This window comes from Mya arenaria, chromosome 1, assembly GCF_026914265.1.
Source record: "Mya arenaria isolate MELC-2E11 chromosome 1, ASM2691426v1".
Taxonomy (NCBI): Eukaryota; Metazoa; Mollusca; class Bivalvia; order Myida; family Myidae; genus Mya; species Mya arenaria.
In genome coordinates, this window is record NC_069122.1 from 58,160,553 (window position 1) to 58,180,833 (window position 20,281).

Sequence of the window (20,281 nt, forward strand, 5' to 3'; positions counted from 1 at the left end):
ATATTGAGAAGAGCAGTGCACAGGTCTCTTTTTAAGAATCTTTTCCCAAAGTTCATTTTCATGTTTATTATTTGTCCAGAGCATAACTTCAAAATTCTTTGAGATGTTGCTTATAAACTTCGTCTACAGAGAAAATCAGTGCATAGTAACCATGTGTTGGTATTTTAGAGTTATTTATTAAATCCTTTGTTTGTCTTGAGCATAACTCCAAAAGTTTTTAAGGTACTGACTTCAAACTTTATTTATTTGCAAACACATCTTATTAAGGAGGATTACAGTACACAGGAACTGTTACTCTTTTGTGTTTGATTAGAGTTACTGACCTTTGTTTATTGGTATACTTATTTTTTGTTTGGAGCATAACTCTAAAAGTTTTTGAGATTTTGACTTCAAACTTTATATTCACACAGATCCTATTGGGGAGTAGTGAAACACATAAGAACTATACCTTTGATTTAATTATTTTTAGCTTGATGATTCGATGAATAAGGAGGCTATACCACTCCTCCAGGCATCGACGTCTGCCACGGCATACACACATGTAGTTGTCTGGTTAATGTTTTAGGGCAAGTTGTCAATTCACTCAATATTCACACAGTTTTTCAAGCCCATTACACAATGAGGTTAAATAACTGTATATTTTCCTAGATACAAATTATGGCCCCTGATTGACTAAGAAAACTTAGGCTTAAGGGTTATGGCACATTGTGTCATGTTAAAGTTTTAGGGCAAGTTGTTTTTTCTAATAACTTCTATACATTCAATTGCTTTAATACTTAAATAGAATTATTGACGACCATCTTACAATAAGGTTACATTACACCATTTCATCTGAAAAACAAATTATGGACCCTGATTGTAATAGTAACTTGGGTTAAAGTTTTAGGGCACATTATGTCGGGTACAAATCTTTGGGCAAGTTAAGATTTTCACTTATTACATCTATAGCCTTCATTCAATTGACTTAAAACTGCACACATTTGTTTATGGTCATCACACAACTACGTGACATATCTCCATATGATCCTAAATGCAAATTTTGGCACTTGATTGACTTAAAAAGTTGGTTCAAGTTTTTGGGCAATTTTGGGTTTTTACTCAGTTACCAAATACTTTTCATTCAATGGCCTTCGTACTTAAAATTAACACAGTAGGCAACAAATAATTAGGTTACATTATAATGTTATTAATTAGTGATTTCATATTGGCCTAGTTATTTGTCCGAGGTTAGCTGTATTTGCCTGAGCCCGAAATTAACTATTACTGTTTTGGTTAAAAACATTCTTATAACTTACCTTTAGTTCACATTGAAGCTGTATTTATCCCTTATTCATTTACGGTGTCTGCTTTTCTAGACTTGACTTTGCTGATTTTGACATGCACCCTTATAGTGATATTGCACATACTTATGAATAAAACACTGTACATTGTAAGGAACATGTCTTTTCGTCTTAATTTTGTAAATCGTTTGCCAAAGTGTCAAATGTTTCACCTTTGTTATCCAATAGTTGTAAAATCCACCCACCGGTTAAATACAACTGTTATATCAAACCGTACAAAGTGGTGCAATCATTCAATAGGTTCAAGTATTCCAAATAAAGTTATACGAAGCACAAAAATTTCATAACAGTCGGAAAACGGAAAACAAAATGGCTACCTTTAAAAATAATTTCCAGCATATTTTTCATGTAAGGCGAGTTTCAACAGCCAATGGAAATGGCCCATTTCTCAAATCCTATATTAGGCGAGTTTTGTAACCAATCAAAACGGAGGAAACTCATATTAGGCGAGTTTTGTTGATATTGGCCGAGTTTGGTAGATATTGAGCGAATTCTGGCATATGTTGTCTTCAATTGTCTGGTATTGATACCGCAATTGTCTCTGTATCTCATCAAATATGTAACAGTTGATTAATAAAACTCCATATTAACCCTAATTACAAATTATGTCCCTTGATTGAATTTTTTATATTTTTTATTACTTTTGACTTGCTAGTTTTTATATTTTTAACAAGGTGTTCACAGAGTGAAATGTGGTTATTAGAATGACTTACGTCGTTGTTCAGGCGGGCTGGTGGAATGCTGGCATCAAACTCTCCTATGGTATTGAATAATTTTAGATAAGTTTGACATATAGTGACCAAATTTGGTATAAAGTTTACGGAGGCCATTGATGGAAATGTGTTTGGAGCCCCTAGAGTCTTGGTCAAGAACATTGTTACTTAAAATAGAAAAAAAGGTTTGTACATCATTTTTGTTTTTGTTTGTGTTAACATATTTCGACCAATCTTGGTATATAGGAAGAGTTTATATATAACTTTCATGGGTTTGTGTTTTAGGCCCGAAGGGTCATTGTCAAGGTCATAATTTCAGTCAGGGTTGGCAAATTGTGACCAAACTTGGTATATAGGACTTGTAACTTTAGTTTGGATAGACAAATTGTGACCAAACTTGGTAAGTAGGAAGAGTTAATATAGACCTTTCATGGGATTGCAGTTTTGGCCTCTAGGGTCAAGGTCACTGTTACTAAAAATAGTAATTCGGTTGTAACTGAATAACCTAAGTTAGAGTTGACATATTGTGACCAAAATTGGTATGCAGGAAAAGTTTATTGAGGACCCCATGGGATTGCATTTGGATTGCTCCTAGAGCCAAGGTCCACTTCACTGTTACTTAGAATAGTAAAAAACAGTTCAAACTGAATCTCATAATGAAGGCTGAAGTATGCAGCTTTTCTTTTTTACTTTTTTAATTTGACTTTTTTATTGCTTTTGACAGGCAAATATGACATCATAATTGTATTCATTTCTAAGACAAAGTGGCGTATAGTCAAGTCCGCTGTCCTACGACAGCTTTTGTTATACTTATTTGTTTTGTCTGGAGCATGTTCTTTATATTTTCCCTGCTTTTGCATAGGCAAAATTTGCACTACTCTCTATTTTGTTTGTGTCTGTTTTTTTATTGTGCATTGTCAAGATCACTTCTCTCCTAAAGTTGATCATGCTTCTCTCAACCACCAACTGCCATATCTATATGTAACTGGTAGTTTAAAAGAACAACTTCCAACTATAGCCTTGTTTGTTTTGTTACACACTTGATTTTATAAGCATTTACAGCCCCTTGTGGTGCTCTTGTTTGTATAATCTTTTATCTGTTTCAGAGAGCTAAGGCTGGAAAACTTGAGCTTGGGGAAAAGGGAGAAAGTGTGATGAAAGACATCTTATTGGGCATGACACAATGTGTTGAACAAAGACTGTCAGCACAAGATGCTTTAAAGCAGATGAATGGTATAAGATTATTTTGTTTCTACTGAAATATCAAATCTGGCAAGTTCTGTTTGAATGAATTTAAAATATTTTTGCACAAATATTCACCAAGTTGACTTGTGATAGACATGACATTTTGATTCCCGCTCAAAAATGGGGGAGTGGGGTATATAGATTTGCCCTTTTCTGTTCATGTGTCTGTCTGTCTGTCAGTCGGCTAATCCTTGAGTTCGTGATTCTGTAGTTATTGTGCAAACTTGTGACTCAAAACTTCAAAACCATATTACCTAGGGCCATGAAATCCTAGGGGAATGTTAATAAGGCGATGTAGTTGTGCTCCTCGGGCTTCATTTCCCGCTGTGCTTAGTTTAACAAGAGTGATGGCCTTTGAATTAGCAAAAAATGACATTTCTGGAAAATGCGTAGCTCAAAACTCCAAAACTATATAACCTTGAGTGAAAAAACCTAAGTGGAATGGTAATATCATGATTAAGTAGTGTGCCTTGGGTCTTGTTTCCTGCTGCACTTAGAAATACCAGAGTTATGGTCCTTTTATAAGCCAAAATTGGCATTTTCTGGACTTGTCACTCAACAAGCAAAAACGGGGCATTTTCTGTAGATAACGTGCATTATTTAGTAAATTCATGTGCCATTAACAACTGGCTTTTTTGTTTTACATGCACACTGTCAGGGCCCACATCATTACTATTGACTATGAATGACTTGGTTTCTTGTCAAAATTTGGGTCAAAAATGCAAATTTTTATACAAAAACCTTTTTGAGGTAGTTACCATCAAAAGCCCTCACACGCAGATGGTAACAACCTCAAAAAGGTGTATAAACCCCATATTATATGTATTGTTAGCTTGACTATTCGAAGAATAGGTGGGCTATACTACTCGCGTCGGCGTCCGGTTAAAGTTTTAGGGCAAGTTGGGATTTTCACTTACAAGTCCTATACCTTTCATTCAATTGAGTTAATACTTCACACAGTTGTTCAGGGCCATCACATGATGAGATTAGATAACTCCTTATTATTCTTTACACAGATTATGGCCCCTGATTGGCTATGAAACTTAGGTTAAAGTTTTAGGGCAGGTTTGGATATTTATAAATAACTGCTATACCCTTTGTTCAATCACTTAATACTTCACACAGTTGTTCAGGACCATCACACAATGACGTTACATAACTCCATATTATCCTTAATACAAGTTATGGCCCCTGATTGACTTAGGTTAAAGTTTTAGGGCAGGTTAAAGTTTTAGGGCAAGTTTGGATTTTCACTTAAAACTCCAATACCATTCATATAATTGACTTAATACTTCACACAGTTGTTCAGAGCCATTACATAATGAGGTTAGATAACTCCATATCCTTAATACAAGTTATGGCCCCAGATTAACTTAGGTTAAAGTTTTAGGCAAGTAAAAGTTAAAGGCAAGTTGGGATTTTAATAAAAAAAACTTATATACCTTCATTCAGTGCACTTCATAAAATTCAAAATTATTAACGACCATCTTACAACAAGAAACATAACTCCATTTTAACCCTAAATACAAACTGTGTCCCTGGAAAATTTATATATATATATATTTATGCCCCCGAAGGTGGGCATATTAAAATCGCACCGTCTGTCCGTCCGTCCGGCCGGCCGGCTCTGTAACTTTCCCTTGTATGGACAGATTTTAAAATAACTTGCCACATGTGTTCCACATACCAAGACGACGTGTGGCGTGCAAGGCTCATGTCCCTACCTCAAAGGTCAAGGTCACACTTAGTGTTTATTCACAATGGAGTGCTGCATATAAGGACATAGAGTATAGGTTGTCGCGTCCGTGCTGTAACTTTCTCTTGTAGTGAAAGATTTTAAAATAACTTGCCACATGTGTAACACATACCAAGATGACGTGTCGCATGCAAGACCCGTGTCCCTACCTCAAAGGTCAAGGTCACACTTAGTGTTTATTCACAATGGAGTGCTGCATATAAGGACATAGAGTATAGGTTGTCGTGTCCGGGCTGTAACTTTCCCTTGTATGGACAGATTTTAAAATAACTTGCCACATATCTTCCACATACCAAGACCACGTGTCGCATGCAAGACCCGTGTCCCTACCTCAAAGGTCAAGGTCACACTTAGTGTTTATTCACAATGGAGTGCTGCATATAAGGACATAGAGTATAGGTTGTCGTGTCCGGGCTGTAACATTCCCTTGTATGGACAGATTTTAAAATAACTTGCCACATGTATTCCACATACCAAGATGACGTGTCACGTGCAAGACCCGTGTCCCTTCCTCTAAAGTCAAGATCACACTTAGTGTTTATTCACAATGGAGTGCTGCATATAAGGACATAGAGTATAGGTTGTCGTGGCCGGGCTGTTACTTTCCCTTGTATGGACAGATTTTAAAATAACTTGCCACATGTGTTCCACATACCAAGATGACGTGTCACGTGCAAAACCCGTGTCCCTACCTCAAAGGTCAAGGTCACACTTACTGTTTATTCACAACAGTGCTATTGCAGCATATAAGGACATAGAATAAGTTGTTGTGTCCGGGCTGTAACTTTCCCTTGTATGGACAGATTTTAAAATAACTTGCCACATGTGTTACACATACCAAGGTGACGTGTCGCGTGCAAGACCCGTGTCCCTACCTCAAAGGTCAAGGTCACACTTAGTGTTTATTCACAATGGAGTGCTGCATATAAGGACATAGAGTATAGGTTGTCGTGTCCGGGCTGTAACTTTCCCTTGTATGGACAGATTTTAAAATAACTTGCCACATGTGTTCCACATGCCAAGACGACGTGTTGCGTGCAAGACCCGTGTCCCTACCTCAAAGGTCAAGGTCACATTTAGTGTTTATTCTCAATGGAGTGCTGCATATAAGGACATAGAGTATAGGTTGTCGTGTCCGGGCTGTAACTTTCTCTTGTATGGACAGATTTTAAAATAACTTGCCACATGTGTTCCACATACCAAGACAACGTGTCGCGTGCAAGACCCGTGTTCCTGGCTCAAAGGTCAAGGTCACACATAGTGTTTGTTCACAATGGAGTGCTGCATATAAGGACATAGAGTATAAGTTGTCGTGTCCGGGCTGTAACTTACCCTTGTATGGACAGATTTTAAAATAACTTGCCACATGTGTTCCACATACCAAGACAACGTGTCGCATGCAAGACCCGTGTCCCTACCTCAAAGGTCAAGGTCACACTTAGTGTTTATTCACAATGGAGTGCTGCATATAAGGACATAGAGTATAGGTTGTCATGTCCGTGCTGTAACTTTCCCTTGTAAGGACAGATTTTAAAATAACTTGCCACATGTGTTCCACATACCAAGACGACGTGTCGCGTGCAAGACCCGTGTCCCTACCTCTAAAGTCAAGGTCACACTTAGGTGTTTATTCACAACAGAGCTAGTGCTGCATATAAGGACAAAGAGTATAAGTTGTCGTGTCCGGGCTGTAACTTTCCCTTGTATGGACAGATTTTAAAATAACTTGCCACATGTGTTCCACATACCAAGACGACGTGGCGCATGACAGACCCGTGTCCCTATCTCAAAGGTCAAGGTCACACTTGGGTGTTTATTCACAATGGAATGCTGCATATATAAGGACATAACAGTGTAGGTTGTCAAGTATGGGTGGTATTTTTTTATGTTCAAAGGCAATTTAAAATAACTTGCCATATGTATTTGACACGTAAAGGCAAGATCAACTTTTCATGTACTGACTTTGTTCGTAGGTCAATGTCACATTCGGGGGCATTCGTCACATACTATGACAGCTCTTGTTTTTTTAATTTCTATTGACAGGCACATTTTTACATTCTTAACCAGTTTTTTACCAAGGTAAAACAAGGAGGGCTATACTATATGGCCCTTGATTTTTTTAATTATTATTTTATTTTTTTTTTAAATTTCATTTTAATTTCTTTTGAAAGGCATATTTGTATATTCTTTACCACATTTTCATAATGGGAAATCAAGTTATTTGAATGACTTGCGTCATTTTTCGGGTGGTGGGAGGGCTTCATCAAAGTCACCTTATATATTGAATAATTTTAGTTTGGTTTGACATAAATAGACCTAACGTGGTAATATTACATTGTTATTGTATTCACTTCTAAGTCAAAGCGGCAAAGTCGAGCGTGCTGTCTTACGACAGCTCTTGTTTTAGAGTTGTTGTGAGAAGCTATTTTTTCTTCAGCTGAATAAAAAGTCCATTTTATAAAACTTTTTGAATTTTCAGAGTGTGATGACAGATTTTTGATGTCAAGAAAAGATGTACCCCTTTTTGGAGAGGTATGTCACCTGTAGGGTTTCCTTTCTGGAATGTTCTAATGATGCTTGCTAGCTCACTAAGTTGTACAAGGACACATTTAATTATTATCAGATTTACGTCACCGTATTTTGGGAATTTAACATAGTATCTTAATAAGTGTAATTTAAACAATTTTTCATGATTTGAATATAATACACAGTCAAAAATATTAATATGTGCATTTATTAAAACTATATATGAGTGAGCGGCCGAGACTGACAATGTTGTATTCATTATCATCACGATTTTGATAATGCAAACATTATCACTATTTCTGTATAATTATTATTGTTTTTACATCATTTCCATCAATGTTGACCTTGTTCTATTATGTGTTGTAGCATACAACTTGAGCATGGCACATCTTTTTGCTTCAGTGTTTTAGCGCTATAATAACAGCATGCTTTTTTATGCCCCCGAAGGTGGTCATATTAAAATCGCACCGTCCTTCCGTCCGTCTGTCCGTCCGTCCGTTCGTCCGGCTCTGTAACTTTCCCTTGTATGGACAGTTTTTAAAATAACTTGCCAAATGTGTTCCACATACCAAGACGACATGTCGTTTGCAAAACCCGTGTCCCTACCTCAAAGGTCAAGGTCACACTTAGTGTTTATTCACAATGGAGTGCTGCATATAAGGACATAGAGTATAGGTTGTCGCGTCCGGGCTGTTACTTTCTCTTGTATGGACAGATTTTAAAATAGCTTGCCACCGGTGTTCCACATACCAAGACAACGTGTCGCGTGCAAAACCCGTGTCCCTACCTCAAAGGTCAAGGTCACACTTAGTGTTTATTTACAATGGAGTGCTGCATACAAGGACATAGGGTATAGGTTGTCGTGTCTGGGCTGTAACTTTCCCTTGTAAGGACAGATTTTAAAAGAACTTGCTACATGTGTTCCACATCCGAAGACGACGTGTCCTGTGCAAGACCCATGTCCCTGACGTGTCCTGTGCAAGACCCATGTCCCTACCGCTAAGGTGAAAGATACACTAAGTGTTTATTCACAAGGGAATTCTGAATATAAGGACATAACAGTCTAGGTTGTCAAGTATGGGTGGTATTTTTTATGTTCAGAGGAAATTTAACATAACTTGCCATATGTATTTGACACATAAAGGCAAGATCAACTTTTCATGTACTGACCTTGTTCGTAGGGCAATGTCACATTCGGGGGCATTTGTCACATACTGTGACAGCTCTTGTTTTCTTCTATTTTTTTTATTTGAAAAACATGGTGCAAAAGTTCCTGAAAGCAACCGCATCTAGAATGCTGGTGTGTAATATTAATGAATGACTTCAACTAAGAAATAGGATGAGTCATAACATGCTATTAACTAAGCGACACTGGTAGTACACATCATAACTGGAGTTGGTGTGCCATATTACTGAAATTGATGTGCCATCACAGAAAGAACATTGACAGTACTGGCTGCAATTTGAAAAAAAATCTGATTGAAGACGTCGAATTTGATATGATATTAACAGTGTCTTTTTAAAAGTGAAAACTGGGTAATTAGAATGAGGATGACATTGGGCAGGCAGATGTCAAACAACAGTTTCCAACCATTAACATTAGTTAGGATTGATGGATAGTTATGAAACTTGGTGTGAAGGTAGCTTATGTGAAGAGCTAGCTTTAAATAAAGGGGAATGGGGTCAAGGTCACTGTTACTAAAAATAAAATCTTGAAAATATTGGTTTCCTCATAGCTTATGTGAAGAGTAAGCTTTTAAAAGAGGGGGAACGGGTCAAGGTCAAGGTCCCTGTTAGCTTAATAGAATATTGGTTTCCACTCAATAACTTTGTTAGTATTGATGGATAGTGACAAAACTTTTTGTTTAGGTAGCTTATGTGAAGAGCTAGATTGAGATTTTTTTCAAAGACGGTGGGATCAAGGTCACTGTTACTGACAATGTTAAATGGTTTCTGCCTGAATAAACTTGGTCTGAGGTAGCTTGGGATAGCTTTTGAGGTGTATGAATGTAGCAGTGAAACTAAATATATAAGATACCTAACTAGATTAACCTTCAGCTTTGTCTCTTTTTCATAAAAGTAAAAGAGAAAGAAGAGTGGTTCATTGTGTTAAGTGTTATCGAAAAGCTTGTCCAAGTGATATTTACAGTACTCTTGGTCCCACTGTCCTCAAACTTGGTTTGTATGTTAGTCATGGCAAGCAGATGACCCCTATCAATATTGAGATGAGTAGGTTCAAAGTCATTTTTACTTTGACCTTGAGGCCAAAGACCTTATCTGATTGATTACTAGACTGTGCTTGGTTCTATGGTCCTCAGTCTTGGTATGAAGTCTGGTCATGATCAGCAGATGAACCCTATTAATTTTGAGGTCGGGTTTTGGAAGGTCATGGTCATGGTGGCCTTGAACATGTAAAGGTTGTCTAATTGATAACAAGAATGTGCTTTGGCCATGAACCTCAAACATGGAAGGGAGGTTGGTCATGACTTAATACAAAACTATACAGTTGAACACCGCTATCCGGAACACCGTTTATCCGAAATTATCGCTATTTCAAATTTATTTTTCCGTCCCGATTTTGCTTCTTCTTTGTTTACCTAAATTTTTGGTTTTTAATCTGAAACCGCTATTACGAAATAATCGCTATTCCGAAGTAAAAATTACGGTCTGGATTTGGTATTTCACACCTATTTATCAATTCTTAATTCGAACCTGATCGTGTCATAGTTTTTCACACCTTAATGCGAATGCATTGGCTTGAGGTGACAATGGAGCACAATTAGCGCTTTATAAAGATTGACATTGCGCACTCGTATGTTACAAACATCAATGTCAGAAAACGAGCGATTCATTTCTGTGATGTAGTATATAAATACTGGTTAACACAATTTGAATATCATTCGAAAATGTCATCAGATTCATACATTTGCTGTCATTTTGTTTTAAATGTTTTATGTTGTTTCGATAAAGAAGTATAATAACGAATTATTTGTCAATTATTAAACAATAAATTAACAAATATTTTTGTATATGAAAGATACCTCAAACCGAGTGTATCGCATTGGTTACCAATTGGTAACCGACATTGTAATTTTCACGACTTAGTATTTCACGTCATCTATAATCCGCGAACGCTGTCATATGCGGAAAATTGTTAATCCGAAACACCGCTATCCCGAAGTAATTCGTTGGGTCCCTATAACTTCGGATTAACAGTGTTCAACTGTACTATAGCATCTTTTTAGTCTGAGATTTTCTCAGCAACCACCTCGATGAATTAAACAATACTTCATAGAAAATTTCACAAGCATAACTATAATATTATTAACATGGGCATATTGTCAATATTATCATGCTCAGTAATTCTTTAGGGAGCTGTAGTTCTTTGAAAAGTGCTATTTCTTTACAAACACTGATTGTTATTCAATGGATCTTCATGGATTATGTAGATATTTCTGTTGATCACCAAACGTTTGTCTTATCATTAACAGTTATGGTAATGACTTCATACTTGGTATATTTCCACCATTCTAATTGGTGGAGAGGCTGTCACCAGACAAATCCATGATAAGTGACATATACACCAAAAATGTAAACAGACCCATTTGTGAAATAGGACCTGACGTCATTTCCTTTGAATGTTATGATAAAATAAGCGACTGGTAGTGGAATGAACATAAGTGAAGTCATTTTTTCATGGTCTACATGAATACGAAATTTGATGTAAAAAAAAAGATTTAAAAGAGCACTCTTACTAAAAATATGTGATTTCATTAAAAACTGACAGACTGATGATATCAGTGACTCTCTAAAGTTGAAGTTAATATCACTTTTAATTATCCGTAATCAGGACAAACACTTCATCATATTGTCTTTGTCAAATGTTAGTTACTCATAAGCAATATTTTCCATTTGGCACATTCCTTTCTGAATGTGTAGCTCACATGGGAAGCATACATCATATAAATGATATCCGTGTTAACACATTTTTCTTTCAGCAAGCCGCTTCAGAAGTACTGGGAAGACTTAAAAGTTTTGTACAAGGAACAATTCCTATTGAAAATCAGGGAGTGAAAAGGCCAATTTCACCCAACAGTTATGCTAATGACTTGGCACCACAAACAAAAGGCTTGAAGAAAGAAAATGAGCCCCAAAGCTTAAAATATTCTAATCATGGAGATCAGGTAATGATAATTTTAGAATTTTATTTAAGAGTAGTGCTTAAGTCACACAAAAAAATATTTTGACTTTTGTTCTACAGGATTTTTTATCAAAAGATTTGAATGGGTGTACTAGATAAAAAAATTCACAGTTTAACCGTTTTGTTGAAAAATATAAGCAGTTTAGGGCCATCCATTTTTAGCTCTACTGGCCAAAAACCAGAAGAGCATATTTTATGACAATGGTAATGTATACGTTGTATGTGCGTCTGTTAACAATTGTTTGTGAACACGATACAGCTTCAGTCTGGATGAAACTTGTACAGTATGTAGATATCCATCGGAGCTCGGTTCCTGCTAGGTTTGCCCATGCACGACTTGATTATGGCCCTTGAAAGTATAAAAAAATGCTATTTTTTGACAGGTCTACAGCCCAGTCTAGGATTAAAGGGAGACAACTTGTTTTTTTGGTTGTGCAGTTGGTTTTATGTTGTACTCTCCCTTGCCCTTTTTGAAAGAGATCAAAATTACAGTTTAGAGGAGTTGGTTGATTTTAGCTCTATTGGCCAAATGCCATTTTTAGCTCTATTGGCCAAGACCAGAAGTGTCTGTTGTTCTTGCATCCAATTGAACACAATTATTTGTTTATGCCCCTGGGGTCATTTTTGGCCACACCCTGGGGTTCACAGGTTTGGTATACTTAAATTGGGAAATGTTTGAAAATCTTTTTGTCTGAAACTGGTAGGCAGACCCTTGCTACTTTGAATAAGGCATCATTAAGTGGTCCGCTACCATGATTGTTCAAATTATGCCCCTGGGGTCAAAACTGGCCCTGCCCCGGGGGTCGCAATTTTCCTTAAGATTTATGTTAGAAAAACTTTCAAAATCATATTGTTTCAAACCACAAGGCTCATACCTTTGATATTTGTTGTGGAGCATCATATGAAGACCCTCAACCAAAACTGTTGAAATTATGCCCCTGGGGCCAAAGCTGGCCTACCCCCTTTTGACTTTATCATTTTTAAAGCTAGAGCAATGAAATTTCAACCATGCGACGGGTTTTGCAAACGGGCATCAATGTTTTCCTCTGATAACCTTGCCTGTGACGTTTTGACCTACTTTCTTATATTTGAAGCTACAGAAATGTAATTTGGACCATGTGTACAGTTTTGCAAACATGCATTAATGTTGTCCTCGTATGACTTTGAAAATTCTCAGAATAATTTTAACAAATTTTAAAGGAGTTTTCATTTGATGTAACTGTTTCAATCTATCAGAAGTCAGAGACATACAATTGTAGTTATGGCTTTGTTCGATGCAGGCATTGTTCAATGCAGCTTGGCTTAACAACTTAGGTTTTTTTGCCTTTTTTATGACTAATAGATGCCAGCAAATAAAAAAAAAACAACAACATTTTTCTTTCATGCTTTTCGATGAAATGGAGTTTTATCAGTGAAATAACAACAGTGAAAATATCACTTTGATATTTTCACTGCAAAATAAGTAGTGAAAATATCAACTTTCAGAACTACTTTTAAAATCCTTTGTCAAAACAGAACACTTCAGCTTGAACCAGACAATGTTGGCATAAAATGTTTAAAATTTAAAGAAATGTTTAATAAGTTTAAATAAATATATATTTGGAAATTAACAACTTACCGTTTATTACCGGTTATCCTGTTTTTCAAACATTTTCTGCATCTTGAAGCTGATCGAATGTTAGAACATTTGTTTTCATGCCAAACAAATTACAGATGAAAACAACTGTTTCAACATAAATATAATGTTATATCAACGTTCAAATATATTTTGAACTGTTTGTCATTGTAATATGTAAAACGAGCTTCCAGGAAAATTCGCACAACAATTTACAGATAATCTGATATATTTTTACCCCACCCACCCCTCAAAATTTGTCAACAAACTAAGGTGGCTTTCACTCTTTACCTGGAAAACAAACCTGTTTTCAAGTGATTAAGAAACAGACTGGTCTCTGACAGTAAGATGACTGAATATCCATGTATCATGAAAAACAGTCTAAAACTAAGAAAAATGTTTAAAATCCAATGAACATCCGCATTTGTTTTGCTAACACATTTGACCTTCCAAATTTTCATTCATTAAACGGAGGCGTAGTATTTGGTTAAGTATTCATGCCCCGCTTAAAATAAAAGTGTTTTCGTTATTTTTTGGAACATATTTACACTTATAAAACTCCATTGATTACTGTTCATAAAAGCTTTGCACTAAAAAAGGAGCCAATAATAAACTATAAGAATTAATTGTAGAGAAATTTTTCTCAACAAACCTGAAATAGAATAGTTGACAGCTATAATTTTGCATGAGGGGTGCCCCACGGGCAGCAGCGTAAATAACACCCTTTTCAAAAAAGGGGGTAATTAAGAAAAAAAAAAAAAAAAAAAAACTCAGAAAATAAGCATAAAAGAAACAGAAAATTTGTTTATTTCAGTGTAAGATCATATTTAATTTCACTCATGATCATAGGAAAAATATATTTTCACTCGTGGCTTTGCCACTCGTGAAAATATGTTTTTCTATGACACTCGTGAAATAAAAATACGATCTTACACTGAAATAAACATATATCCTGTATGTTTTTTTCTGAAGTAGGTGAGTTAAATCTGTCAAACACAAATTGTATATGTATAAATATACATTTTGCAGATTGTGCCCTGTATCCTATTTTCCGGGATTGTAAGTGTTCTGGAGCTTGTTTCAATAAGATATCTTAGTCGTAAACCTTACGCTGCTATACGGTGCTCGCCCGTATTGTTACGTGCAGAATCTATGCGATAAAGTCCTTACAATACTTTTATTATAAACATGGTTACGCATATAAAGTTACAAATTTAAGCCTAACGATCTTTATTAAAATGGGGCCCAGTAATTTGTAAGATAATACTGGTCTAGTATACTCCCTTGTTTCCTGTTAATGATTAATTACATTAATGGATGAGTCCATAATGAGGAAAAATACACATGTTTTACAATATAAAAATACAATGTTTTTATACCAGTAGGGGAGTAGATTTGGACTGGAGTAGATCTTGTACAGTCACAATTTTTGCATTCACTTATAACTCCAAATCCTAAAATTATTAAATTTACTTCATACTTCACACAGTTGTAAATAACACACAATAAGGTTACATAATTCCATATCATCCTAAATGCAAATACACATGTAATAGCCCCTGATTTAGGTTAAGGTTTTAGGGCACAATTGTTTAAGTTTTAGGGCAACTTAGCATTTTAATACCACTCATTCAATAGGCTTCATTCTTCACACAGTTGTTCAAGGCCATCACACAATTAGATTACATAACTGCATATTATCACACAACTGGTGATGGCAATCTAACCATTAGGTTACATATCTGTATATTAACCCTGAGTACAAATTATGGCCCTTGATTGACCTTTTTTACTTATATTAAAAAAATTATTAGGTTATTAGAATTGGGATGTCGTTTAGCAGTCGTCAAACATTGGTTTCCAACCAATGACTCGAAGCTAGCATTGATGTATAGTGATGAATGTTGCTGTGGGTAGATTATGTGAAAATATAGTTTGGGATTGTTTGTTGGGGGTTAGGGGTGGGGGTTAAAGTCAAGTTCACTGTTACAAAAATGGGAAAAAATAACTAAAGTAAGAATTGATGGATAATGATGAAAGTTGGTTCTAAAATATAAAAAAATGAAGCAAAAATATACCTTGTGTCCTTACTTTAAGAAAATGTCAAGAGAGCAAAGCTTGTCAAACTATAAATTTACCCCATTTTACATCTATTAATTTCTTAACAATAGAAAACAAAGATATATTATTTAGTTTCTGCTGATTTCTTTATAAGTCTAGTGTGACTGTCCTGATGTGAATGTATCGTGAAAACAATAAGAAATGTCTGAGATCTGCTCCTCTACTGGTAGTATGCCCTTTGTTTTTATTTTGAACTGTTTTTAAATTTAATTTCAGTTTGACGTTTCTTTGGATGCAGGACAGCGTGAAGGACCCCCACTGGTTTGTGTTTTTTCCACCATTTTGGAAAGGGACAAGGCCTTTTGAATGAAAATAGAATCTTTTTTACTAATATTGGGATTTCATTTCGCATAGAAATGAGCAAGAACATTTTTAATAAATAGACAAAAAATATAAATGACTGATGTGGGTTGTTTCTTTAAGAATGTGCACAGAAATGTTATGAAAGTCCCATTTTTTAAAATCGTATTAAATTTTGTATGTCCCCACCTCACGGAGTTAGTTGGGAGGGGGAGCTTGCTGCTTGTCAGGTTGTCGTTTTTTTTTAAATTCCTAGATAAATTATGACCGATTTAAGTATTGAATTTAATCTGTAAATTGTAATAAATAATGTTAGGCTTGATTTTGGGTAAACACCATTTAATTTTGAGTTATGGCCCCTTTTCAAAATAGAATTAGCCATTGTTCTTTCAATAACTTATGTAAGGATTGATGGAATTAAAAGATGTTTTCAAATTTTGGATTGCTTTTTATAAAATGTATCAGAATGGGCCTGATTTTTGACCCTTAATTGAATACAAAAAAGCTGTGAATAGCAAATTATATAATTTGATTAAGTAAGATTGAAAAAAAAATGATTGGACTATCTTTTTTGTTGTGTTAGGGTTTATCAGGTATAAGGAATACAAATTTCTATTAAAAAGAACAATATGGAATTAATTGGCAGCAAAAAACAAATTCACAATTAATCTGTTATTTCTAATCTTGACATATTGACAGTGTATTAAATATGTTTGAACATGTTATATGCAAATATCAGTTATGGTGTTAATGTTATTTTGTGTTTGTTTTAGACTCATGAAAGAGAACCTCATCAGATAGAAAGTTCTGATGAAATTCCAGAACCCATTTTGGAAAATCTTGAAATTTTAACACTCAAATTACTAGGACAAAATCCAAAAGAGACGCAAGGTGATGGCCTGTGTTCATCTCAGAACACTGGCAATGAGCATCCATGCATGGAAGGAGATGAAATTCAAATTTCAACAGACAGCGATGCTAAGAGTGAAACAAAGTATTTCATGAGTGAGGAGGACAATCCTTTAGGAAATGCATCAGACCAAAAGGATGAGGACATATCTTATAAATTACGTAATTGCCTGCCACACCTTTATAAAAAATCAGACAGCAGTTCTGGTAGTGACATGGAGGATGTCTTTGAGCAAGGTAAGACCAATTATAGTACGAAATTGCAAGAGTAAGAACTTTCTGAGTAAGCATTATTGGAGTAAGCAATGAGTGAAATAATACAGTGGTACATGTAAAAATCATGATGATATAACGTGGGGATGTAGGTTATGATCAAGTTGGCATTTCAAGATAGAGATAATTGGATAAACTTCCAGATTGTCCCCAGAGTTATGCCCCTTTTACTTTTAAATGTGGTTGGATTTTAATTTGTGGAGACAGGAACTTTAATACTCTATTATCAAACCATTTATGCAACTAAATGACAGTGGGCTCAGATGCTAAGAAATAAATTCTAATTTTAAAATAAGTGTAGAAATCTCCATATAACTTTTAGTTCTTGTTTAAAGATTGATATTACAAATTGATCACTGATAAGATGGCCGCATGATGACTTTATAAAGTTTGATTGCGTGATCTTTATTTGTCTGGTTTTAAACTGAGTTAATGTTGTTGTCCTGACTAGCATTAGAAGAAGACTGCCCAGAAGAAATATTGATGGCCAACATGGTTGTCTTTGATTCAGTTCCTAGTGAAGACTACACCCAGGATAGACACATACAGGTAGAGTTTAGTTTTATTAGCCCTAATATCATTATCAGTAACAGACTATTTATATTGATACCCCCTTAGAAAAAATAGAAATTTGGTTTGTTATGAATAACTTAAGTAAGTTTTGACTTACAATTTATTGCGACCAAACTTGGTATATAACCTTTTAGTGCTGAATAAATTTAATTACATTTTTTTGTCAAAGAAAATAAGAAATATATGATATTACAATTATTTAGGTTTTAAAATCTAGATGTAAGACCCTTTTCAATCAAGTCTTTTTGTATTCAAATTATTGATAATAAAAATAATGATCTTATTATTTTATTTAGCCCCCAGATCCCCCACCATTACCTGCAGATAAGAATGGTTCTACAGGAGAAGATCATAAACTGCAGGCACCTTCTGAAACCAGATTAAAACTAGAAAGACAGAAATCTGGTATTGAAAAGGATAACAAAAGTTCTGCTTCCACAGTATGTTTATTACCAAAAAGAATGGTTTTGTTATCATAAAGGGATTTGAATTGTTTTTCCGTGTGTATGTCTATTACAAAACTTGTGCCTGCACCAAAACTCCAGATAGGTTTCACCTATGACCATCAAACCTAAGTGGTTGGTAGCCTTTGAGCAATAGATGACACCTATTGTTTTGGGGTCACTACATGTACATCCAAAGTCATGGTCAACAGTCGGTCAACAGGCTATGAAAACTATGTCTGCACATTAGCTCGTGCATTTTTTTTTATGTTGGACAATGAAACTTATGCGATAGGTTGCCTTTGACCAGTAGATGACCCCATTTTTATTTAGGTCAGTAGGTCAAATGTCAAGGTTGCAGTTAAACAAGTTATAAAACTTTGTGCACACAATTATTCAAGAATTGAGTGATTTAGGACACTGAAACTTCAGCTGCAAGATGCCATCGGCAAGCAGACGACCTCGATCAGAAGTCACTCTCAAACAACAGTCATAAAAAAAATTGTCTGCATAATATTTTTTCACCCAAAGAGAGAGCATTAAATAGTTGCTGCTTTGTCTGTCCATCAGTCCGTCCGTCCATCAGTCACACTCTAGTCCAGAAAATAACTTCAAAACTACAGATTGGATTAAAAAAAACCTTGTTATATATATTAAAATTATATACATGTATATAGATGGTAATGAGAGGAAGTGCAGTGTACAAGAAGCTTAATCCTATATTGCATATAAGTTATGGTATCTCCCCTTAACCATTTTTTCATAATTGGTGCTCTTCGAGGCCATAATTTCATAACTACTGATGAGATTTAAATAAATCTTATTGGATTAAAGATGGCAATGAGAGGAAGGGTAGTGCACAATCACCATGTCCTTTCATGTATATTAAGGTAGTACCACCCTTATGAAAACCTTCACTTGAAACTATTCAATTAAATTCTTAAGCCTGTGTTGTTGATGGTTTCAAGGTAGCGGTTCGAATCCATCCAGAAGCGTACATTTTTTTTCAATTGTTTTTTAGTAGCTTACATTTTAGACAAAAAAAATCAGTGCATTTTTATTTAACATTTATTAAATACATTTCTACAAATAATTTTTAGCTTCTTTGAAGATTTCATTACTTGCAGACATTGTTGAAACAGATTCAGAATTTCAAACTCTATTTTGTTTCAAAATGAGATGATAAAACATAATATTGTTTTTACTTTAAGTTCAAAATAAGTTATAACTATTTATTATTTAAGTTTAAAAAAGAAATTCCCAATATAATTAGATGGCTATGAGAGAAAGTCCAGTGCATATGAACCATAAACCTGCCCTGCATATTTTTTAAGTTATCTCCACTTTATCTGATATGTTTCAAAAATGGGTACTTGTATGGCCTATATCTTGGAAATTACTTGATGGAGTGAAATGCCGATAGAAGGCAATGAGAGGAAGTGAATTACCACAGAACCATTATCATGCCCTGCATTTTAGTTATCTCCCCTTAACTGATAGTTTTTGAAAAACAGCGTTTGTCCAGGTCCAAATCTTGGATATTTGTGAATTTCAATTGCTGCTTTTTTATTTCATGTCTTGAAATTTACTTAAGAAGATAATTTTTAAACCTGCTTATATCTTTCTGTGTACTGAATTTTTCCAACTTGAATATGATAATGCTACCACAATTTACCTTTCACTAGCATATTGTATTATAACAATTTCTGCCCTTTCATAAAAAATGGGCATATGGGGAGCATCCGTCGCTTCAAGCCATATTTTTGTTTGAAAACTGTTTGACCAAAGACCATGAAATTTTCAAGGTAGATTGTCCTTGACAATTATGTTATCTCCTATGTCAGAGATCAAGGTTGCGGCTATCATTTTTGTTGAAATTTTGTCTAAATAAAGCGAGAAAAGTTTGGCCTACAACCATGAATCAAAAATTGTAAATTGACCATGAGCTCCATTGTTTTTTGGTCAGTTAAACTCATTAGTCAAGATGACTGTCAACAGTCTTATGTACAATAACTCGAGAAGGTTTGATATGCGAAGATGTTAACTTCGGTGGTAGGTTGCCCATGACAGCAGATGACCCCTATTGATTTTGGGATCAGTAGGTCAAGGTCAATACTTCATGCATTTGTTCTTCAGACAATTTGATTGATTCATCTTCCACATGTTTCTGACAAAGCAGTGCTCAGGGGGCATACTGTTTAACATACTTTTCTTGTTTGTTTAATCGATAGAAAAAATAGATATTGAGATTGTTTTTGGTGTCATT

At 35.1% G+C, this 20,281-nt stretch overlaps 1 protein-coding gene across 4 annotated transcripts in view; it reads left to right on the forward strand.

Moving 5' to 3' along the window:
• LOC128235116 (uncharacterized) overlaps positions 1-20,281 on the forward strand; it is a 49,712-nt gene that overhangs the window by 24,218 nt on the left and 5,213 nt on the right. For all 4 annotated transcript variants that reach the window (XM_052949856.1, XM_052949873.1, XM_052949866.1 and 1 more), the window contains 7 exons: positions 3,160-3,286; positions 7,534-7,586; positions 11,579-11,764; positions 15,734-15,778; positions 16,591-16,963; positions 17,451-17,548; positions 17,869-18,012. In XM_052949856.1, coding sequence (XP_052805816.1) covers positions 3,160-3,286; positions 7,534-7,586; positions 11,579-11,764; positions 15,734-15,778; positions 16,591-16,963; positions 17,451-17,548; positions 17,869-18,012 — 1,026 coding nt within the window. The remainder of the gene's footprint in view (positions 1-3,159; positions 3,287-7,533; positions 7,587-11,578; positions 11,765-15,733; positions 15,779-16,590; positions 16,964-17,450; positions 17,549-17,868; positions 18,013-20,281) is intronic.